The sequence below is a fragment of the Onthophagus taurus genome, chromosome 8 (genome assembly GCF_036711975.1).
Source record: "Onthophagus taurus isolate NC chromosome 8, IU_Otau_3.0, whole genome shotgun sequence".
NCBI classification, from domain to species: Eukaryota; Metazoa; Arthropoda; class Insecta; order Coleoptera; family Scarabaeidae; genus Onthophagus; species Onthophagus taurus.
Window position 1 is genome coordinate 7,054,518 of NC_091973.1, and position 24,791 is coordinate 7,079,308.

A 24,791-nucleotide genomic window follows, 5' to 3' on the forward strand; every position below is an offset into this window, starting at 1 on the left:
GGCGACCGTGGCAACGTCAGAGCGCTGCTAGTATTGAGTCGGAGTTGCTGCCCAGTTGACTTATAAAACTCTTCGAAAACTCTTTGATTTTCCAAGCATTGAAAAAGACCGATAATAATAAATAATCCCGCGAAGATGTTTGAGATGGAGCGAATTTGATATCACGCAGTACGTTTTAAATAATACGTTGATGTCGCAATCGGCTAGGTAAAGTCGTTTGGCCCATCCAATTTGGAGCAGTAGATCGTTCCATACGAAACGAAATGCGCGTGTACGTGGTGCTCGTAACCAAAAATAACCCGACCGACGCTTAAGTTAAAAACGATTTTGCTGCGAAATTTTCAGCTTTTCTGTTTATTTCAAAAAAAATGCACCATCTATATCCTTTAGCAAAAGGCGATCCATTATGCCCATTAGGATTTCATCCGCAAGTTAGATGGCCCACAAGATGTAAAAGATGCTTTAGGTAAATTTATAATTTTTTTAATCTACCTTCTTTAATTTTTATTTTTTGAAGGGATTATAAAGAACATGGTGGGAAAACTAGGCGAGATGATTCGTCGCTTTTGAATAAATCGGACGCCACCGTTTCTACGCCGAGTTTAACCACTTGGGGAAATGATGATGGTTCGAAAAGAAGTTGGGGATCCAGCGGAAATCTTGCCTTTGATAAAGATCAAAAAGGAAAAACTAAACAGCAAGAATTTTCTTCTAATCCTTCATCTTGGGAGTCTACACCGGATTTATCAAGCCTTAATGATAATGCCCAAGCAAACATTCCTACAGTTAACATTAAATTACCAACAAGGAAACAAAGACCTGTTGATCGAACAGGTAATTTTAATTTCTTTTTTAATTTAATTTTTTAAATTTTGAAATTATATCATTTAGTATCGGATAGTGTATCATTTAGAAACGATTCTTATTCAAAACCTTTACGAGAGGATAAAACAAAAAGGATTCACATAAAAGAAATAAAAACAATACCAGATTCAACGGAATCTTCGTCTTCTACAAATAACGATGTACAATTTCTTATTCAAGTAAATAATTTGGTGGCCCATTAAAACCCCTAATTAGATACTAACAATCATCTTTAATTTCAATTCGATTCTAATCGGATTGTAACTGTCCTTGTAGCGATAACGGTTTTATTTTTGGTGTTGTGCCTGATTTTGTGGTAAGATTTCTATCAAAAGCTTATTTTTAGAATCATTTGCTTCCTTTTGTATGTATTTTCTTGGTCTTTTTCAATTTGGACATTGCCGAACTGAAATCGACTAATGACAAGCGGTGCATCTATTTTTAAACTTATCGATTCGGAAAAACACTTTTTCTATCGAAGTGTTTATTTCTTCATTGCATCTGTAAGAATATTGTGTGTGGTTTTAGAACATAAAGAAATTTTAAAAAGAAAATAAAATATTTGCGTGACATACAGTGTGTTAATTAGTGGTGGAACGGATATCCGGCAACTACACCAGAATAGAAAAATTCCGTTTTGAAAAATCACTTTTAGTTTTTGAGAAATAAATTTTTGAAATGATCGAAATTTTTTTCGAATTTTGCAATTTTCGCCGATTAAGTTTTAAAAATTCGTATAAAATCCATTTCTTGGAATATAAGGTTGAAAATTGTTAATAAGAGTGCCCTCTTTCCAATGAACCGATCCATTTTGAAAAATAATTTTTAGTTTTCGAAAAAACAATACTTGAAGTTTTGATAAAATTATCGATGTTGCAATTTTCATCGATAAGTTTCAAAATTCGCTATAAAATTCATTTCTTGAAGGATCATTGTGGAAATATCACTAATTATTAATTAAAGTATCCTCTTTTTAATGCAACAAGCCGTTTTGAAAAATCGCTTTTAGTTTTTGAGAAATAAATTTTTAAACCGACCGAAAAATTTTAGAATTTTGCAATTTTCGCCGATTAAGTTTTAAAAATTCGTATAAAATCCATTTCTTGGAATATGAATTTGAAAATTTCCCAAAGTGTTATTAAGAGTGTCCTCTTTCCAATGAACCAACCCGTTTTGAAAAATAATTTTTAGTTTTTGAGAAAACAATATTTGAAGTTTTGATAAAATTTTCATCGATAACTTGCAAAATTCGCTATAAAATTAATTTCTTGAAGGATCCTTGTGGAAATATCACCAATTATTAACTAAAGTATCCTCTTTTTAATGCAACAAGCCGTTTTGAAAAATCACTTTCAGTTGTTGAGAAATAAATGTTTGAAATGATCGACAAGAAGAAAAACAAATTTTATTCTGTACCCACTACATAAAAAAAAAATAAGAATAACAATAAAAATATCTATATGTATATAAAACAAAAATAAAAAAAGTTAAGGGGTGAGAATAGGGCTACCGACCAAGGTCTTTCTGCCCGTGATTTTTGTAGTCGGCGGCTTGCTTCAGTCCTCTCTGACGGCCAGGAGTTTTTGGAAGAGAAGAGGTGGGTTGTTGCGAGGGTGGAGTAATGGAGTCGATATAAGCGTGTGTTGCAAGGCGTTGGTAGGAAAATTTAGAATGGATTTATCGGACAAAGATTGAAGACGGGTATGGATAGGGGGTATATCGGTAAATTGGTAAAGCAGATCATTGCTAGGGTTAAAGAGGGGATTACGGGGGTTCCTAATTCGGGTGATGGATCTCAGTGCAGATCTTTCCGCTACTTCCAGGTGGTACTTCGTTCTTCTTGGTGCGTTGTTTAGCAGTATTGATCCATATTCTATGATGGGCCTGCATATGGTCTTGTAGATGTGCGAGGCACATGAGGTAGAGATTCCGCGACCGCTGAACGAGAGAGATTTAAAGTGTTTGGCGCGTGTCTTTACTTTCATCTTCACCTTGGTTGCATGAGTGGAAAACTTAAGCGTTCTGTCAAGTATTATGCCAAGATACTTGCAGGTTGGTGAGACGGAGATTGCCGTTGATTGGATTGTAATTGTGGGAGAGGGAGAGCGGGGTGAGAGGAATGGGACAAAAAATTGTGTTTTTGTGGGATTGAGTAGGATGCGCCATTTTTGGTACCAATTTTCCGTTTCGTTTATGAGCGTCTGCAGCTTACGGACCGAGGAAGTGATATCCCTACTGTGCGAGACCAATGCTGTGTCGTCGGCATAAAGTAGTGCGTATGCAGTGAGGTTAAAGGCGTCTGGGTTGTCGTTGTAAAGATCGTGGCAGAAAAGATTGTATAGAGAGGGAGAGATAGGCGAACCCTGAATAAGGCCTTGCTGAGCGGAGAAGCTGTGGGAGAAATGATTTTTCAACTTCACGATGGAGGAGCGATTCGACAGGAATTGGTTTATCAGGGTTAGAAGATAGTATGGCGTTTTTAGCTTATCCAGTTTAAATAGCAATCCTTTGTGCCACACGGAGTCAAAGGCCTTTCGGACGTCCAGAAAAACTGCTGCAGATTTCAGTTTTATAAAACGTGCCGCCTGGAAGTTGGAAACCAGAATAGTTAGTGGCTGGGATGTTGATTTGCCGGATTGGAAGCCAAATTGGTAAAGCGGAATTTTCTTTGATACCGCAGCCAGGAGCTTGATCTTCAAGTGCGTCTCGAAGAGTTTTCCAATTACGGGGAGCAGTGAGATGGGGCGATAGTTGGCTGGATCAGATAGAGAAGAATCCTTCTTGGGAATACAAGTTATAATAGACGTCTTCCAGTCGCGCGGGAAATGCTGAGTCGTAAGGCAAAAGTTAATTATTTTTCTGATAAAGCCATGGATATTAAGATCTAGACTTCTAAGCCGTTTCCTTGTGATGTTATCATAACCGGGAGCGGTATCTTTTCCCTGTCCAAGAAGAGTAAAATATTCGTCTTCCAACATGAGAGCATCTTCGGGTGTCTCGAACGGTGTCAAAAATGCGGATTCGTACCAATTATCTATAATGTTTTTATTGTGGGGACAAAACGAAACATCCTCGGTAAAGGTGAATACACCTTCTAGGTAGTCAGCGTGTATGTTGACAATCTCTTCAGGATTGGAGTGCACACCGCCATCGGTAGGATCAATGAGCTCCTCCGTCCCAGGTGTCTTTTGGTATCTTGATAGTTTTCGAATTTCGTGCCAATAGTTTCTTCCTTTACACAGTTTTATTTTGTCACAGGCTTCCATATACTTTTCCGTTCTGTATTGCTGAATTAGTTTCTGTATCTTTTTGTTGAACTCATTAAACTTCTTTTTCAACTCAGGCACTTCATATACCCTGAAGTCTCGATATAGGCGTCTTTTCTCCTTGATGAGTCTGATAATAAATGGAGGTAGCGGAAAACTGTAGTGTTTGGTGGTTCTGGATGGGCTCGCTTTGTCTATTGACTCCTTAAGACATTTGTTAAACCTTGAGATCGTGTCAACTGTGATTGTCTGATGTGCTTCTATGAAGTCTTTCATTATTGAGTTAACTGTCTCCATGTCGCAAAGCTTATAGTTTTTAATTAAAGTCGGAACAGGTTTAGGTACGTTGGTTGTGACGTTGACATAAACTAAAATGCCCAAGTGATCGGAGCATAAATCCGGAACAACTCCTACCTGTGTAATTAGACCGCGGATGTTTCTTGTGCAGAATAGTAGATCAGGAGTAGAGTTCGGATTGTTTTCCATAACGTACGTGGGAGGAGTCGTGATTTGTACGAAATTGGACATATTCAGGAAATGTCTTATGTGTTTCCTTTTGGTTGGATTCGGATTGAAGTCACCAATTATGAGACATTTGTCGTGCAGTGAGGCCATGTTAAATATGGATTCTTCAATTTTACTAAACGGGTAGATATAAATTAAGAAAACATGTATTAAGTCTGTCCCGATAGTGATACAAAAATGAAGTGCATTATTTAATGGAGAGTTGATTGCGGGGGGGTTGGATTTTCTCAATTGTATCGCGGGGTGGCCCATAGCCACCGCTCCTCCTCTGACTCCTCTATTTATAATATTGCCGTGATTTTGGATTGACGTCCAGTTTCTAAATGTGATGGAAGACTTCGATTTTGTTTCCACAAACATTGCGCAACGGATATGATTGTTAATGATGTAGTTTCCGATCAGGTGTGATTTCGGGTGGTAGCTGTTAATGTTTGCGTACAATAATTTTATGCTGGTCATTGTTGATCTTGCGGAATCGAGGATTGGTAGCCGTGGATAGGTTCTGTAGGAGATGGCTTAGAGGTGTCCTGAAGATCAATCATGATAACGTACATGTAACTTCCAGAAAATGCGACAATCGTATCGATTTGGTAGTTTTCTACAAATTTCCGTTTGAGGGAATTGATAAGCTCTTGACGATCGCGTGGTTTGGGTGAGTTAATTTTTGAGAGGTAGGTATCAATAATGTGGTCGTGAATGGTGATTGGTTTATGTATGCGTGTTTCTTTTGTTTTTGTAGAAATTTGATCGACAATTTTTCGAATTTTGCAATTTTCGCCGATTAAGTTTTAAAAATTCGTATAAAATCCATTTCTTGGAATATAAAGTTGAAAATTTCCCAAAGTGTTAATAAGAATGTCCTCTTTCCAATGAACTAACCCGTTTTGAAAAATAACTTTTAGTTCTTGAGAAAACAATATTTAAAGTTTTGATAAAATTTTCGATGTTGCAATTTTCATCGATAAATTTCAAAGGTCGCTATAAAATTAATTTCTTGAAGGTTCCTTGTAGAAATATCACTAATTATTAACTAAAGTATGCTCTTTTTAATGCAACAAGCCGTTTTGAAAAATCACTCTTGGTTTTTGAGATGATTTTGAAATGATCGACAATTTTTTCGAATTTTGCAATTTTCGCCGATTAAGTTTAAAAATTCGTATAAAATCCATTTCTTGGAATATGACTTTGAAAATTTCCCAAAGTGTTAATAAAAGTGTCCTCTTTCCAATGAACTAACCCGTTTTGAAAAATAATTTTTAGTTCTTGAGAAAACAATATTTAAAGTTTTGATAAAATTTTCGATGTTGCAATTTTCATCGATAAATTTCAAAGTTCGCTATAAAATTAATTTCTTGAAGGATCCTTGTAGAAATATCACTAAATATTAACTAAAGTATCCTCTTTTTAATGCAACAAGCCGTTTTGAAAAATCACTTTCAGTTCTTGAGAAATAAATGTTTGAAATGATCGAGAATTTTTTCGAATTTTGCAATTTTCGCCGATTAAGTTTTAAAAATTCGTATAAAATCCATTTCTTGGAATATAAAGTTGAAAATTTCCCAAAGTGTTAATAAGAATGTCCTCTTTCCAATGAACCGACCCGTTTTGAAAAATAATTTTTAATTTTTGAGAAAGCAAAATTTGAAGTTTTGATAAAATTTTCATCGATAACTTGCAAAATTCGCTATAAAATTAATTTCTTGAAGGATCCTTGTGGAAATATCACTAATTATTAATTAAAGTATCCTCTTTTTAATGCAACAAGCCGTTTTGAAAAATCACTTTCAGTTGTTGAGAAATAAATTTTTGAACTGATCGACAATTTTTTCGCAAAATCACCATCCGTTCCATCACTAGGTACGATAATTAATTAACACACTGTAGGAATTGCAACGCCTCAATTGTTTATGTATAGCTGCTGTTTTTATACGTATTAGTAATTATTGGATTAAAGAATTAACGACATCTATGTCAAATGAAATATTAATAAATGTAAATAAAAATAAATTAATAAAAAATTTTTTTTGTTAAAAATTCATTTCACTACTACAATTTAAATAATCATTATTAAACCAAACCACACTGACACAATTAACGAATTTGTAAAAACATAATTATATTTTCTGAAAAAGCATGTTTTTTTAAATTGTGTTGCTTTTCAATGTAAATATTTCTTCGATAATAAAATTTTTTATTTTAACCATAAAATAGGTAAAAAGAACTCCAAAGCAAGAAAACAAAACACCCGATTATTCCACAGATACAGATGATAACGTAAGTTTAGCAGGTACAGAAACAACAGATACAACATTAGTAGATCAAAATGAAATCGAATATCGGGATCAAATTGACAGCCTTAAAAAAGAATTAGAAACGACGAAATCGAAATGCGATCGGTTAGAAAAAGAAAAAAGTAATATTCTTTTAAGGAGATTAACAGCTATGGAAACATCGTCGAGTAAAAATTCAACGGAGGTTTTAAAGTTGCAACAAAAATGTAATGAATTGCAAAATATTTTGGACGATTATAAAGACGAGAAAAAAATTTTAAGTTTAAAAGTGAAAGAGTTAGAAGAAGAAGTGGACCAAAGGCCAACAGCTCAGCAAGCTCAAAAAATCGCCGACGATCTTCGATCGAAATTATTAGCCGCAGAAACGTTATGTGAAGAATTAATGGACGAAAACGAGGACATGAAAAAAGAATTACGCGACCTCGAGGACGAAATGGAAGAAATGCAAGATAATTTCAGGGAGGATCAAGCCGACGAGTATACATCATTAAAAAAAGAATTAGAACAAACCACCAAAAACTGTCGAATACTTTCGTTTAAGCTGCGCAAAACCGAAAGAAAAGTCGAACAATTAGAAACGGAAAAAGGAGAAATCGATAAAAAATTGCAAGAGGTTTGTTTAACAAGAATCTTATTTATTTAAAAATAATTTTTTTTATTAATATTAAGAAAACGCTTTAAAAAAGTTTTATTTTATAAATTTTCTCGGTACCGGTTTCGACCTTTAGATTAGGTCATCATCAGCCGAATCTATATTAAGATATATAATTCAATAATTACTATATATAGCGTATAATGTCTAGTTAAGTAATAACTTTTAGTTTTTGAAAAAACAATATTTAAAGTTCTGATAAAATTTCCGATGTTGCAATTTTCATCGATAATTTTCAAAATTCGCTATAAAATTAGTTTCTTGAACGATCCTTGTGGAAATATCACAAATTATTAATTAAAGTATCCTCTTTTTAATGCAATAAGCCGTTTTGAAAAATCACTTTTAGTTCTTGAGAAATAAATTTTTGAAATGATCGACAATTTTCTCGAATTTTACTATTTTCGCCAATTAAATTCTAATAATTCGCATAAAATCGATTTCTTGGAATATGAGTATGAAAATTTTCCAAAGTGTTAATAAAAGTGTCCTCTTTCCAATGTACTAACCCCTTTTGAAAAATAATTTTTAGTTTTTGAGAGAACAATATTTGAAGTTTTGATAAATTTTTCGATGTTACAATTTTTATCGATAATTTTCAAAATTCGCTATAAAATTAATTATTTGAAGGATCCTTGTAGAAATATCACCAATTATTAACTAAAGTATCCTCTATTTAATGCAAAAAGCCGTTTTGAAAAATCACTTTCAGTTCTTGAGAAATATGTTTGAAATGATCGAGAATTTTTTCGAATTTTGCAATTTTCGCCGATTAAGTTTTAAAAATTCGTATAAAATCCATTTCTTGGAATATGAGTTTGAAAATTTCTCAAAGCGTTAATAAAAGTGTCCTCTTTCTAATGAACTAACACGTTTTGAAAAATAACTTTTAGTTTTTGAGAAAACAATATTTGAAGTTTTGATAAATTTTTCGATGTTACAATTTTTATCGATAATCTTTAAAATTCGCTATAAAATTAATTATTTGAAGAATCCTTGTGGAAATATCACCAATTATTAATTAAAGTATCCTCTTTTTAATGCAATAAGCCGTTTTGAAAAATCACTTTTAGTTCTTGAGAAATAAATTTTTGAAATAATCGATTTAGCAATTTTCGCCGATTAAGTTTTAAAAATTCGTATAAAATCCATTTCTTGGAATATGAGTTTGAAAATTTCGCAAAGTGTTAATAAGACTCTCCTCTTTCCAATGAACCAATACGATTTAAAAAATAACTTTTAGTTTTTGAGAAAACAATATTTGAAGTTTTGATCAAATTTTCGATGTTTAGTGTTTAGTTTAAATAATAGTTTTTTATAAATGTTTAAAGAAGTTTGATGTTGATTTATAAAAAAAAAGTACATAAGATAAATAAATTTTTCCAATTATGTAGATTCAGCTGATGATGACCTAATGAAAAGGTGGAAACCGGTACCGAGGAAATTTATAAAATAAAAAGCAGGAAAGAAGTTTTTTTAAAGCGTTTTCTTATTATTAATACCTCATTTAAACCTGCAACATGGATTGTATCATATTTTTCTTTAATTTTTAGGTATCAACTGGAGGAGAAAACTCATCGGGTTATTTAGAAAAAATAAAAAATCTCGAGAAGGAATTGAGCGCTGAAAACGAACGAAACGAAAATTTACGTAAAGAACTTGAGGATGCTAAAACAAAACTGGAAACACCTAAAACAAAAGCTCCTATGTTAGGATCTACCAGGTTTGCAACGGAAAGAGTAAGTAAGGCTATTCGACCGCTCCGACAAACGTATTTTCAATAATACGCGTTAACCGTTTGAAATATAAAAAATCTGTTGATTTTTTGTGAACTGACAATTCAAAGAATTAGGGCTAGATCCAGGTTTGTTACTTTTCGCAATTTGCGTAATATTATCATGGACAATTTTAATAGAGACTTAGATATTATGAATTGGGAGGCTTTATATGTTCTCCCCTCTATTGATGAAAAGGTCGACTATTTTAATGAGGTTTTAATCTCTTTATTTGATGTTCATGCACCACTCATTACTGGAACTGTTAAGAAAGACTCTTTGCCGTGGTTTACTAGCAACATCAGGGAGATGATAGGACTTAGAGAGGCTGCCTTGAGGCGTTACAAGAGAACAGGAAATCCTGTACATTTTCAATACTACAAACAGCTGCGTAACTTTGTCACCGGTGCTATTCGTCGTGAAAAAAAGGCTTTTCTTGAATAGAACTGTGTGGTTGGGGGATCTCGTTCTATGTGGAGGACATTGAGAAAATATAATGTTGTTAAGTCTAATATTACAGATTTACCTCCTCATCTGGCCGATCCGGACAATATTAATTTGTTTTTTTCTGAAGCTATTGGTGATGTTGTTGTTGAACCTGACGCTGATTTATTACATTTTTATGATAGATATAGATTAAATCCTGAAGGTACTACCTTTACTTTCAGTGACGTCTCTGTGGAATTTGTTGAGCGAATGTTACTTTCATTTAAGTCCACTAGTGTTGGTTCTGATGGAATTTCCCTGGATATGGTTAGGTTGTGCTGTCCTCGTATTTTGAATGTTCTTTGCCATATAATTAATTTCTGCTTGAAAGAGTCAGTTTACCCGAGTGCGTGGAAGTTTGGTTTGGTGACTCCTGTTCCTAAAGCCAATCCAGTTAAGGAGTTTAAAGATCTGAGGCCCATAACCATCCTCCCGGTTCTTTCCAAAGTGTTGGAGAGGATTATGGCGGAACAACTACAATCCTTTTTAAATTCTAATCATATTTTACCTCAGAAACAATCTGGCTTTAGGCGACAGTATAGCTGTGCCACGGCACTTCTTGATCTGACAGATGACGTTTTTAGAGCTCTGGATGGGGGAAGATCTACTGTACTTGTGCTTCTTGATTTCAGCAAGGCATTTGATATTTTGAATCATAACCTTTTGTTGGCTATTCTGAGGTTTATTGGTGTTTCTGATTGTGCTGTTTCCTTGTTTCGGAGCTATCTTTCTAACAGGATGCAATCGGTTAAGGTTAAATCCGTTTGTTCTGATCCTTCTACAATTGTAGCAGGTGTACCGCAGGGTTCTATTTTGGGTCCACTTTTATTTAGTATATTCACCAGCAATTTATTTTCAAAATTAACCTTATGTTCCTATCACTTATATGCGGATGATACACAGCTTTATTTCGACCTCATACCTGATGAGTTGCCTCATGCATGTGACAGAATTACTGAGGAATTGGGTCACTTATGTGTGGAGATACAAAGGCATGCTCTTGTGATCAATCCTGACAAGACCCAATGCATCTTATTTACTAAAAAGGGTAACTTATCTGTTAATAAAAATGACATTAACATTGGTATGCTAGGGGAGCAATTAAGAGTGGTGGACTCGGTCAAGAGTTTGGGTGTTGTCATTGATGATAGGCTTACTTTTGGTGATCACATTAGGTTGATATGTAGGCGCGCGTATGGGTCCCTTAGAAGCCTCTATTTTAGTAAAATGTTTTTGTCGATAAAGCTCAAACGCCTTCTCTGTGATGCTCTGGTTTTGTCTCACTTTAATTATTGTAACGTTGTATTTGGTCCATGTCTATCTTTTGAGAGTTTGCGAAGAATTCAGGTCGTGCAGAATTCGTGTCTTCGCTTTATTTATAAATTGAGGAGAGGTGATCACGTCTCACAAGCTCTTCAGAATTGTGGTTGGCTGAATATGCGACAGAGATTTGTTTTTCATTACTTGTCTTTTATTCATGGGATTATTATTTCTGGTAAACCTCCTTATCTTTCTCGCAAGATTACCTTCAGAACTGATGTACACAATTTGAATCTTAGGCATGGATTTTCTATTACAGTTCCGCTGCATAGATCGTCAAAATTTCAGTGCTCGTTTTCCTATCAAGTAGCTCGTTTTTGGAATGCGATTCCCAGTTCTGCGAGGTGTGCCCGCTCGGTTCAGTTGTTTAGATCTATTGTTTTGCGCGAGAGGGTGTTTGATCGGTTTTTGTGATAATTGATATAGTGTTGCTTTTGATTCTTTTGGTAATTTAATAATCCTAACTACTTGTTTTTATTTTTGTTTTTATTTTTATTATCTCATTTTCATTGATACTGCTCAGTTTTGATTTGATTTAACTTTTATTTTATTTTCTGCTGCTGTTCTCATTAGGTGCAAGTAAAATCAGTGGCATTGTTTTGCCTTTTCTGCCCTTGCACCCTTTGAGCTATAATTTAAGTTTAATATTATTGTACTTTTCCTTATTATTGTATTTTGTTTTTTCTAATTTGGCTCAATAAATTATTATTATTATATTAAAAGGTCTTGGTAGAGGTGTAGATAATTATTAAACGAACACTTTTTCTAAATAATATTTTTTGATATTTCATAAAATAACGGAAGAAAATTAGAAATTCCCACGCCGAGATATTGTAATAATTTCCTAATTTTTGTATTAGCCGTGCCCTCAAAGAATTGGTGGTGTGGCAAACCGGTTTTAGTGAGATCGTGCGTACTCTATTTACCATTGAATACAAAAACTAGGAAATTATTACAATATTTCAGCGTGGGAATTTTTAATTTTCCTCCTTTATTTTATGAAATATCAAAAAAAGTTTCAAACAAAAGTTTTTTAAAAATGGAAAATTTATACTTTTTCTGCAAGATATTTGATTAATTATTATTAATTATCGAGATTATTAAGAAGCATTTTTAAAAGGGCTTGGTAGAGGTGTAGATAATTATTAAACGAACACTTTTTCTAAATAACATTTTTTGATATTTCATGAAATAACGGAGGAAAATTAGAAATTCCCACACCGAGATATTGTAATAATCTCCTAATTTTTGTATTAGCCGCGCCCTCAAAGGACTGGTGGTGTGGCAAACCGGTTTTAGCCGGTTTTTTATTGAATACAAAAATTAGGAAATTATTACAATATTTCAGCGTGGGAATTTCTAATTTTCCTCCTTTATTTTATGAAATATCAAAAAATGTTTCAAACAAAAGTTGTTTAAAAATGGAAAATTTATACTTTTTCTGCAAGATATTTGATTAATTATTATTAATTATCGAGATTATTAAGAAGCATTTTTAAAAGGGCTTGGTAGAGGTGTAGATAATTATTAAACGAACACTTTTTCTAAATAAAATTTTTTGATATTTCATTAAATAACGGAGGAAAATTAAAAATTCCCACGCCGATATATTGTAATAATTTCCTAATTTTTGTATTAGCCGCGCCCTCAAAGGATTGGTGGTGTGGCAAACCGGTTTTAGCCGGGTTTTTATTGAATACAAAAATTAGGAAATTATTACAATATTTCAGCGTGGGAATTTTTAATTTTCCTCCTTTATTTTATGAAATATCAAAAAATGTTTCAAACAAAAGTTGTTTAAAAATGGAAAATTTATACTTTTTTTGCAAGATATTTGATTAATTATTATTAATTATCGAGATTATTAAGAAGCATTTTTAAAAGGGCTTGGTAGAGGTGTATATAATTATTAAACGAACACTTTTTCTAAATAAAATTTTTTGATATTTCATTAAATAACGGAGGAAAATTAGAAATTCCCACGCCGAGATATTGTAATAATTTCCTAATTTTTGTATTAGCCGCGCCCTCAAAGGATTGGTGGTGTGGCAAACCGGTTTTAGCCGGTTTTTTATTGAATACAAAAATTAGGAAATTATTACAATATTTCAGCGTGGGAATTTTTAATTTTCCTCCTTTATTTTATGAAATATCAAAAAATTTTTCAAACAAAAGTTGTTTAAAAATGGAAAATTTATACTTTTTCTGCAAGATATTTGATTAATTATTATTAATTATCGAGATTATTAAGAAGCATTTTTAAAAGGGCTTGGTAGAGGTGTAGATAATTATTAAACGAACACTTTTTCTAAATAACATTTTTTGATATTTCATGAAATAACGGAGGAAAATTAGAAATTCCCACACCGATATATTGTAATAATCTCCTAATTTTTGTATTAGCCGCACCCTCAAAGGATTGGTGGTGTGGCAAACCGGTTTTAGCCGGTTTTTTATTGAATACAAAAATTAGGAAATTATTACAATATTTCAGCGTGGGAATTTTTAATTTTCCTCCTTTATTTTATGAAATAACAAAAAATTTTTCAAACAAAAGTTGTTTAAAAATGGAAAATCTATACTTTTTCTGCAAGATATTTGATTAATTATTATTAATTATCGAGATTATTAAGAAGTATTTTTAAAAGGGCTTGGTAGAGGTGTAGATAATTATTAAACGAACACTTTTTCTAAATAACATTTTTTGATATTTCATGAAATAACGGAGGAAAATTAGAAATTCCCACACCGAGATATTGTAATAATCTCCTAATTTTTGTATTAGCCGCACCCTCAAAGGATTGGTGGTGTGGCAAACCGGTTTTAGCCGGTTTTTTATTGAATACAAAAATTAGGAAATTATTACAATATTTCAGCGTGGGAATTTCTAATTTTCCTCCTTTATTTTATGAAATATCAAAAAATTTTTCAAATAAAAGTTGTTTAAAAATGGAAAATTTATACTTTTTCTGCAAGATATTTGATTAATTATTATTAATTATCGAGATTATTAAGAAGCATTTTTAAAAGGGCTTGGTAGAGGTGTAGATAATTATTAAACGAACACTTTTTCTAAATAACATTTTTTGATATTTCATTAAATAACGGAGGAAAATTAGAAATTCCCACGCCGAGATATTGTAATAATTTCCTAATTTTTGTATTAGCCGCGCCCTTAAAGGATTGGTGGTGTGGCAAACCGGTTTTAGCCGGTTTTTTATTGAATACAAAAATTAGGAAATTATTACAATATTTCAGCGTGGGAATTTCTAATTTTCCTCCTTTATTTTACGAAATATCAAAAAATGTTATTTAGAAAAAGTGTTCGTTTAATAGTTATTTACACCTCTACCAAGCCCTTTTAGAAATGCTTCTTAATAATCTCGGTAATTAACAATAATTAATCAAATATTTTGCAGAAAAAGTATCAATTTTCCATTTTTAAACAACTTTTGTTTGAAACTTTTTTTGATATTTCAAACGGTTAACGCGTATTATTGGAAATACGTTTGTCGTAGCGGTCGAACTTGTCGTATTTGACGTCATCATTGCAAGTATGCAACCAATATCACAATATTGGTATTGCAATATAATCTAAATTAATTTTTGTTATAATTTAAAGAAAGTATCAAGAGAATCTTTAACCAGAGGAGGGTCGCAAGAGGACCCAGCTCAATTATTGAGGGATTTACAAGATTCAATGGAAAGAGAAGCTGATTTAAAGGAACAATTAAAATTTGCTGAGGAAGAGGTGAGAATTTTTGATTTTAAACATTTATTTTTATAAATAATCCTTGTAACAAAAATAAAAGCTGAGACAACAAAGGAAAAAACGAGTAATTCCGGTAAAGGTGGATGTGGAACTTCCGGTTTATAGAAAACCGGTTCCTTTAGTGTTATTTAATAGTGAGTTTGAAGAAAAAGCGATTCAAACGGATATCCCGATAACTATTTTGCCAAAGTACGAGCAAAGATATCAACTTTCGACGTCAATGTACAATCCTAGAAAGGACTTTTCTCCGATGACTGCTCTGATATCGCCGATTGGTAATTTGAATTTTTTTCTTTCGTTACAGGCGCAAAATTTACGAAAAAAAGCGTCGAGGATTGAAGACGATAACGAATCGCTGGCTATGCAATTAAAGAAAATGGCTACAAGGGCAAGAAGTAGGATAATTATTTAAGGATTTCTTATTTCCCCAAACTAACTTTTTTTTTCACTAACATGCTGATATAGCCATTTTCTCCGTGTAGAAAACAACAAATCCTTTTGTAAATTTTGATGCCTGTTTTATTTTCCTTCATAACATTAGCTTATTACTCACTTATTTAATTTCTTTTTACCCTTTAGGCAGAAAATTAAGTCCAACTAACGCCGGTAATAGATCATCTGACCAATCAATGGAAAAAGATGAGGGTATTTCCGATGATGAAGACGTAGGAGAATTAAAACTACAACTAGAATTAAGCGAACAAGAAGCTTCAGTTTTAAGAAAGAAAGTTGAAGAATTAGAAGGAGAAAATGAAAGAGCAAAGAAAAAAACTAAAGAATTACAAGATAAATTAGCAATTAAACCGAAAAAAACATTGGACGCGGAAATTAAAGCTTTGCAGAAAAAACTAGAAGAGAGTGAAAAAGAATGCCAAAAATTGAAAAGAAAACCGATTGAAAAACAAAAATCGATTGAAATACTGGACCAAAATACTTTAGATTTAAAAAGTCAACTTCAAGCAGTGGAACAAGAAGCAAACTTATTAAGAACGAGAGTACAAAATTTAGAAAACGATAATGAAAAATTAACAACAGAAAATAAAAGGTATCAATTATCAAGAAACACAAAAAGTTTAAAAAGTGATAAATCCCTGAATAAATATATTGACCAAATAGCTACTTTAGAAGTAGAACTTGGCGATGCAAATAACAAAATAAAAGATTTAACTGATAAACTAAATGAAGCTACGAAAATCGACAACAGCAAACTAAAATCAGTTGAAACCGAAAGAGACGTTTTAATAGAAACATTAAATAAATTAAAACAAGACTCTTCTAAATCCTTTAGAAATAGAACTCCAAAAAAACCCAACGAATTGACTACCAAATCACAATTAAAAACGTGGGTAAACGATTTAGAAAAAGAAATTAGCGACGTTTTAGTCGTTTTACATAACTCCGAATCATCAAAAAATAAACTCCAAGAAGAACTGAACGAAATAAAATCGGAGAAAAAAAATCCTGGAGATATAGCGGCGAAGTTGGCAGCTTTAGAAAAAGAATTAGCTAACGAAAAAGGCAGCTTAATTAAAGAAAAAAGTAAAAACGATGAGCTTACAAAGAAATTATCGAAAATGAAAGATTCCGAAAACTTGAAAGCGACAAATTTAAAATTGCAAGAAGAAATTAGTAAATTAACGGATGAAATAAATAATTTAAAAAATGAATTGAGTTCAAAAACCGTTAAAAGTGATAACGCTAAAGTTAAAGAATTAAATAAATTAAAAGGAGAATTGGAAGAAAAATCAAGAAAATTATTAGTAATTGAAAAGGATTATAAAGATATTGAAGAAAAGTATCAAAAAATTGAGAAGGAGAAAAAGCAGGAAATTAATAAATTGGAACATAGGGTAAATAATATTTAAGTTTTAAAAATTCGTTTAAAATCAATTTCTGGGAATAGGAGTTTGAAAATTTCCCAAAGTGTTAATAAGAGTGTGAGATTAATTCATATATTAATAATGCAGCCGTTTTGAATAATCGCTTTTAGTTATTGAGAAATACATTTTTGAAATGATGAATTTTACAATTTTCGCCGATTAAATTCTAATAATTCGCACAAAATCGATTTCTTGGAATATGAGTATGAAAATTTTCCAAAGTGTTAATAAAAGTGTCCTCTTTCCAATGTACTAACCCCTTTTGAAAAATAACTTTTAGTTTTTGAGAGAACAATATTTGAAGTTTTGAAAAATTTTTCGATGTTGCAATTTTCATCGATAATTTTCAAAATTCGCTATAAAATTAATTTCTTGAAGGATCCTTGTAGAAATATCACCAATTATTAACTAAAGTATCCTCTATTTAATGCAAAAAGCCGTTTTGAAAAATCACTTTCAGTTCTTGAGAAATAAATGTTTGAAATGATCGAGAATTTTTTCGAATTTAGCAATTTTCGCCGATTAAGTTTTAAAAATTCGTATAAAATCCATTTCTTGGAATATGAGTTTGAAAATTTCTCAAAGCGTTAATAAAACTGTCCTCTTTCCAATGAACTAACCCGTTTTGAAAAATAACTTTTAGTTTTTGAGAAAGCAATATTTGAAGTTTTGATACATTTTTCGATGTTACAATTTTTATCGATAATTTTCAAAATTCGCTATAAAATTAATTATTTGAAGGATCCTTGTGGAAATATCACCAATTATTAATTAAAGTATCCTCTTTTTAATGCAATAAGCCGTTTTGAATAATCGCTTTTAGTTTTTGAGAAATAAATGTTTGAAATGATCGAGAATTTTTTCGAATTTTGCAATTTTTGTCGATTAAGTTTTAAAAATTCGTATAAAATCCATTTCTTGGAATATGAGTTTGAAAATTTCTCAAAGCGTTAATAAAAGTGTCCTCTTTCCAATGAACTAACCCGTTTTGAAAAATAACTTTTATTTTTGAGAAAACAATATTTGAAGTTTTGATAAATTTTTCGATGTTACAATTTTTATCGATAATCTTCAAAATTCGCTATAAAATTAATTATTTGAAGGATCCTTGTGGAAATATCACCAATTATTAATTAAAGTATCCTCTTTTTAATGCAACAAGCCGTTTTGAATAATCGCTTTTAGTTTTTGAGAAATAAATGTTTGAAATGATCGAGAATTTTTTCGAATTTTGCAATTTTTGTCGATTAAGTTTTAAAAATTCGTATAAAATCCATTTCTTGGAATATGAGTTTGAAAATTTCTCAAAGCGTTAATAAAAGTGTCCTCTTTCCAATGAACTAACCCGTTTTGAAAAATAACTTTTAGTTTTTGAGAAAACAATATTTGAAGTTTTGATAAATTTTTCGATGTTGCAATTTTCATCGATAATTTTCAAAATTCGCTATAAAATTAATTTCTTGAAGGATCATTGTGGAAATATCACCAATTATTAATTAAAGTATCCTCTTTTTAATGCAACAAGCCGTTTTGAGTAATCGCTTTTAGTTTTTGAGAAATAAATTTTTGAAATGATTGACAATTTTTTTTGGAATTTTGCTATTTTCGCCGATTAAGTTTTAAAAATTCGTATAAAATCGATTTCTTGGAATATGAGTATAAAAATTTCCCAAAGTGTTAATAAGAGTGTCCTCTTTCCAATGAACCAACCCGTTTTGAAAAATTACTTTTAGGTTTTAAGAAAATAATAGTTGAAGTTTTGATAAATTTTTCGATGTTGCAATTTTCATCGATTTTCAAAATTCGCTATAAAATTAATTTCTTGAAGAATCATTGTGGAAATATCACCAATTATTAATTAAAGTATCCTCTTTTTAATGCAACAAGCCGTTTTGAATAATCGCTTTTAGTTTTTGAGAAATAAATGTTTGAAATGATCGAGAATTTTTTCGAATTTTGCAATTTTTGTCGATTAAGTTTTAAAAATTCGTATAAAATCCATTTCTTGGAATATGAGTTTGAAAATTTCTCAAAGCGTTAATAAAAGTGTCCTCTTTCCAATGAACTAACCCGTTTTGAAAAATAACTTTTAGTTTTTGAGAAAATAATATTTGAAGTTTTGATAAATTTTTCGATGTTACAATTTTTATCGATAATCTTCAAAATTCGCTATAAAATTAATTATTTGAAGGATCCTTGTGGAAATATCACCAATTATTAATTAAAGTATCCTCTTTTTAATGCAACAAGCCGTTTTGAATAGTCGCTTTTAGTTTTTGAGAAATAAATTTTTGAAATGATCGACAATTTTTTTTGGAATTTTGCTATTTTCGCCGATTAAGTTTTAAAAATTCGTATAAAATCGATTTCTTGGAATATGAGTATGAAAATTTCCCAATGTGTTAATAAGAGTGTCCTCTTTCCAATGAACCAATCCGTTTTGAAAAATTACTTTTAGGTTTTAAGAAAATAATAGTTGAAGTTTTGATAAATTTTTCGATGTTGCAATTTTCATCGATAATTTTCAAAATTCGCTATAAAATTAATTTCTTGAAGGATCATTGTGGAAATATCACCAATTATTAATTAAAATATCCTCTTTTTAATGCAACAAGCCGTTTTGAAAAATCGCTTTTAGTTTTTGAGAAATAAATGTTTTCGAGAATTTTTTCGAATTTTGCAATTTTTGTCGATTAAGTTTTAAAAATTCGTATAAAATCCATTTCTTGGAATATGAGTTTGAAAATTTCCCAAAGTGTTAATAAGAGTGTCCTCTTTCCAATGAACTAACCCGTTTTGAAAAATAACTTTTAGTTTTTGAGAAAACAATATTTGAAGTTTTGATAAATTTTTCGATGTTGCAATTTTCATCGATAATTTTCAAAATTCGCTATAAAATTAATTTCTTGAAGGATCATTGTGGAAATATCACCAATTATTAATTAAAATATCCTCTTTTTAATGCAACAAGCCGTTTTGAAAAATCGCTTTTAGTTTTTGAGAAATAAATGTTTGAAATGATCGAGAATTTTTTCGAATTTTGCAATTTTTGTCGATTAAGTTTTAAAAATTCGTATAAAATCCATTTCTTGGAATATGAGTTTGAAAATTTCTCAAAGCGTTAATAAAAGTGTCCTCTTTCCAATGAACTAACCCGTTTTGAAAAATAACTTTTAGTTTTTGAGAAAACAATATTTGAAGTTTTGATAAATTTTTCGATGTTACAATTTTTATCGATAATCTTCAAAATTCGCTATAAAATTAATTATTTGAAGGATCCTTGTGGAAATATCACCAATTATTAATTAAAGTATCCTCTTTTTAATGCAACAAGCCGTTCTGAATAATCGCTTTTAGTTTTTGAGAAATAAATTTTTGAAATGATCGACAATTTTTTTTGGAATTTTGCTATTTTCGCCGATTAAGTTTTAAAAATTCGTATAAAATCGATTTCTTGGAATATGAGTATGAAAATTTCTCAAAGTGTTAATAAAAGTGTCCTCTTTCCAATGAACTAACCCGTTTTGAAAAATAACTTTTAGTTTTTGAGAAAACAATATTTGAAGTTTTGATAAATTTTTCGATGTTGCAATTTTCATCGATAATTTTCAAAATTCGCTATAAAATTAATTTCTTGAAGGATCATTGTGGAAATATCACCAATTATTAATTAAAGTATCCTCTTTTTAAGGCAACAAGCCGTTTTGAATAATCGCTTTTAGTTTTTGAGAAATAAATGTTTGAAATGATCGAGAATTTTTTCGAATTTTGCAATTTTTGTCGATTAAGTTTTAAAAATTCGTATAAAATCCATTTCTTGGAATATGAGTTTGAAAATTTCTCAAAGCGTTAATAAAAGTGTCCTCTTTCCAATGAACTAACCCGTTTTGAAAAATAACTTTTAGTTTTTGAGAAAACAATATTTGAAGTTTTGATACATTTTTCGATGTTACAATTTTTATCGATAATCTTCAAAATTCGCTATAAAATTAATTATTTGAAGGATCCTTGTGGAAATATCACCAATTATTAATTAAAGTATCCTCTTTTTAATGCAACAAGCCGTTTTGAATAGTCGCTTTTAGTTTTTGAGAAATAAATTTTTGAAATGATCGACAATTTTTTTTGGAATTTTGCTATTTTTGTCGATTAAGTTTTAAAAATTCGTATAAAATCCATTTTTTGGAATATGAGTTTGAAAATTTCTCAAAGCGTTAATAAAAGTGTCCTCTTTCCAATGAACTAACCCGTTTTGAAAAATAACTTTTAGTTTTTGAGAAAACAATATTTGAAGTTTTGATAAATTTTTCGATGTTGCAATTTTCATCGATAATTTTCAAAATTCGCTATAAAATTAATTTCTTGAAGGATCATTGTGGAAATATCACCAATTATTAATTAAAGTATCCTCTTTTTAATGCAACAAGCCGTTTTGAAAAATCGCTTTTAGTTTTTGAGAAATAAATTTTTGAAATGATCGACAATTTTTTTTGGAATTTTGCTATTTTCGCCGATTAAGTTTTAAAAATTCGTATAAAATCGATTTCTTGGAATATGAGTATGAAAATTTCCCAAAGTGTTAATAAAAGTGTCCTCTTTCCAATGAACTAACCCGTTTTGAAAAATAACTTTTAGTTTTTGAGAAAACAATATTTGAAGTTTTGATAAATTTTTCGATGTTGCAATTTTCATCGATAATTTTCAAAATTCGCTATAAAATTAATTTCTTGAAGGATCATTGTGGAAATATCACCAATTATTAATTAAAGTATCCTCTTTTTAATGCAACAAGCCGTTTTGAATAGTCGCTTTTAGTTTTTGAGAAATAAATTTTTGAAATGATCAACATTTTTTTCGAATTTTGCAATTTTCGCCGATTAAGTTTTAGTTTTAATTTTAGTACATTTTTCTTATTTATTCTAGCTTGAAGAAGAAAAAAATAAATTACAATCAGAATCTAAAAATCACATCACCCAAATAGACGATTTAAATAATAGTTTATTATGTTTAGAAACAACAATAAAGTCGAAAAATATGTTAATAAAACAATTAGAAGACTCGTTAGAAAAAGAACGTTCCGAATCTTCCACAAAAACGAAAACAGATACAAAACAATTATCCGATTTAAAAGATGAACTGGCTAAAGTAAAATCGAATCTTGCCGAAATCGAAGGAAAACTGGGCGTTTCTGAGAAAAACAAGAAAACGGCTGAAAGTAAAGTCAAAAAGCTTGAGGATGAATATAAAACAGAAAAGCTTAAATTGCAAAAGAAAGTTAGCGAGTTAGAGGTTGATGTACAAAATGAGAAGAAAAAAATTGATATTCTAAAAAATAATTATGAAAAAGAGCATAAAAATAAAGAAATTGAACTGGGGATTTTAAGGAACAAAATTAAAAGTCTTGAAAGCAATGGAAATAGCAAAAAAATGATTAATGAAATTAAGCAGGAATATCAAACTAAAATTGAAAGTAAGTAAAATATTAAAAAAGGCAATCAGAAAAATAAGAAATAAATTTTTTAGAATTAGAAAATGTTATGGGCGAAGAAAAAAAAGAATATGAAGAATTAACTGCGAAATATGAAATTTTAGAAGAAGAACATGTCGTTACAAAAGCAAAATTAGTAGCGGAAATAAGTGCTTTAAACAAGTTTGTATTTAATTAATTAATTTGACTAATAATTAAAATACTTTTTCTAGTCAAATAAACGCGATGAAAAAACAAGAAGAAGAAAAAGCTAAAGAAGCCGAAAAGCATTCTAGAAACGGAAACGATTTAGAAAGAGTACGATTAAAAGCAACATTAGAAGAAACAAAATTGGAATTAGATCAAATCAAAAGGGAATATAACGTAATTAACGATCAAATGGAATATATGAGAAGAGAAAACGACGAGTTAAGAAGAAAACTTGACGATTACGACAAAGTATCAAAAATACAAAGAACAATAAGCGCTGATAGTACAGCTCTTGAATTTCATGTAAAAGAACTCCAATCAAAATTATCTAACGCCGAAAAAGCGAAAAAATCGGATTTAGCCGAGTTTAAATTGCGATACGAAAGTCAAATAAAAATCATTAACGATGAATTGAGATCGCTTCAAACTCAAGTGACTCGATTTAAACGCGAAAGAGATACTTACAAACATATGTTGGAAGGTGCCCAAAAAACCATAGGCGAATTAAAAAATTCTGACCGACCCAGTTCGAACGAACGAAGAAAATCAGCTAGCAGTATCGATGAAATTGAAGATTATAAAATGAAGGTGGCTTCTTTGGAACAACAAATAAGTTGCATGGAAGACGAACTTTCCGAAGCGCGCCTTGAAAGTTCTAAATTAAAAACGGAATTAGTATCGGGTCGATCAACTTATGAAGTAAAATTATCCGAGCTTCATTCCCGTGTTAATGAGTTAGAAGAAGAAAAGATTTTGATCAGCGGCCGAACGAAAATCGCCGGATTAAGAACGCGAATGGAATTAGCTTGGCATAAAGAAAGAGAAGAACAACAAAGGTTACTACAAGAAACGGCAACTTTAGCACGCGATTTACGACAAACTTTATACGAAGTAGAACGAGAACGCGACAAAGAAAAATTAGAAGGACGAAGAAAATTAGAACAATTAAAAAAATCCGGGGAAGAAGAACAAGAAGAAACTAAACGTAAATTAAATGAGCTTCAATGTGATTTATTAGAACTTCGTGATGCACACGCTAAATTACGAACGACTAATGAGAAATTAAGAAGAGAAAAAGAACGTAATGAGAGAGAACGCGGTGAAATGAAAGGAATTATTCAAGGAAGAAAACGAACCGATCAAAACGAAGATCGCCGATTAAGTATTTTACTTGAGCAAATTGAAAGTTTAGTTCAATCTGCTCCGGATTGGTGTCAACCAACTCAATCCTATCAAGCACCTTACACTCCAACACCTCCAAGAAGAACAAGAGCATCAAAATCGCGAGAATCTTCACCGGCACTTGAAGGATCTCGAAATTCTAAAGAATCTTCAGTTCCACGAGACGATAAAAGCGCACAATTTAAAACTGCTATGCGAAGATTATCAGAAGCTGCCGACGAATTGAAACGATCCCAAAAATTAAATGAGGAAGATCGAGAAAGGGAAAGGATAAAGAGAGCCATGGGAACGAGAAGAGCAACTTCCACAGAACATGATGATACGGATATTGTTGGAAGAATGCGACATTATTCATCTAGAAATGGAAATCTTACCTCTAGTTTACATAGAAAGAGTTTATCTTTGGAACACACATCTGCTATTCACGAACAAAATATTTGGAAAGGAGACGCTGACAGCGTTTCTAGCGTGCAATCTTTAGAATATGGATCGGATGCAGAAAATGCAAGGTACGCAAGAAGAGATGTCGGCTTGGATAGTCGATTATCAGGAGGATCAACACAAAGCGATGTTGTCGGCGAGAAGAAAAAGAAGAAAGGGATTATAGGAAAATTAAAGAAATTTACCAAGTCAAGGAGTATTGATGACCAAGACCCTGGACATTTTTCTTCAAATGAAGCACTTTCTTTGACTAAGGTTTTTTAAAATTTTTCATTTCTCTTCATTTTTTCACAACTTCCATTTTTAGCCTGATTCTACTTCAGATGTTGCCGAAGACACAAAAGGAAGTAAGAAAGATTTAAAGGAACGATTAACCGGTATTTTTAAGCGAAGTGGTTCATCGTCAAGGAGTAACAGGTATATTTATCATATTTCGTAATTTATTTTTATGTATCCTTGTTATTGCATTTTTAGTTTGGAAAGGCAGTCGAAACCAAAGGATAATACAAGTTCGACGCAAAGACCTTTGATGCGAACCGAATTCCAAAGATAACATTTGCCCATTAGATGCGTTAAATGTTATAGTTAGCCAATTTGTTTTTGTCCATGTATATTTATTAATGTATCCTTTATAGTTAATAAAAATTCCCTCGATTCGTA

General features: G+C 31.1%; 1 protein-coding gene across 4 annotated transcripts; it reads left to right on the forward strand.

The window, feature by feature from the left end:
- Positions 1–24,791, forward strand: LOC111423151 (putative leucine-rich repeat-containing protein DDB_G0290503). 4 transcript variants are annotated; one of them, XM_071198449.1, is made up of 13 exons: positions 1–466; positions 518–834; positions 892–1,043; positions 6,867–7,559; positions 9,152–9,337; positions 14,802–14,930; positions 14,992–15,226; positions 15,531–16,801; positions 21,755–22,301; positions 22,355–22,481; positions 22,532–24,386; positions 24,439–24,548; positions 24,606–24,791. In XM_071198449.1, exons 1-13 carry the CDS (start codon positions 369–371, stop codon positions 24,682–24,684), a joined length of 5,799 nt encoding a protein of 1,932 aa, XP_071054550.1. In that variant the 5' UTR covers positions 1–368; the 3' UTR covers positions 24,685–24,791. The 4 variants fall into 4 exon arrangements, with proteins under 4 accessions (XP_071054550.1, XP_071054553.1, XP_071054552.1 ...); XM_071198452.1 differs by lacking the exon at positions 14,992–15,226 and adding an exon at positions 15,256–15,346; XM_071198451.1 differs by having other exon boundaries at positions 892–1,025.

What these genes read in the sequence shown, in the direction of transcription:
- LOC111423151 (XM_071198449.1), top strand. Translation starts at nt 369, where the DNA reads ATGCACCATCTATATCCTTTAGCAAAAGGCGATCCATTATGCCCATTA. An exon ending in AAGACCTGTTGATCGAACAG is followed by an intron (nt 835 to 891) that starts GTAATTTTAATT and finishes TATATCATTTAG; the next exon opens with TATCGGATAGTGTATCATTT. An exon ending in ATGTACAATTTCTTATTCAA is followed by an intron (nt 1,044 to 6,866) that starts GTAAATAATTTG and finishes ACCATAAAATAG; the next exon opens with GTAAAAAGAACTCCAAAGCA.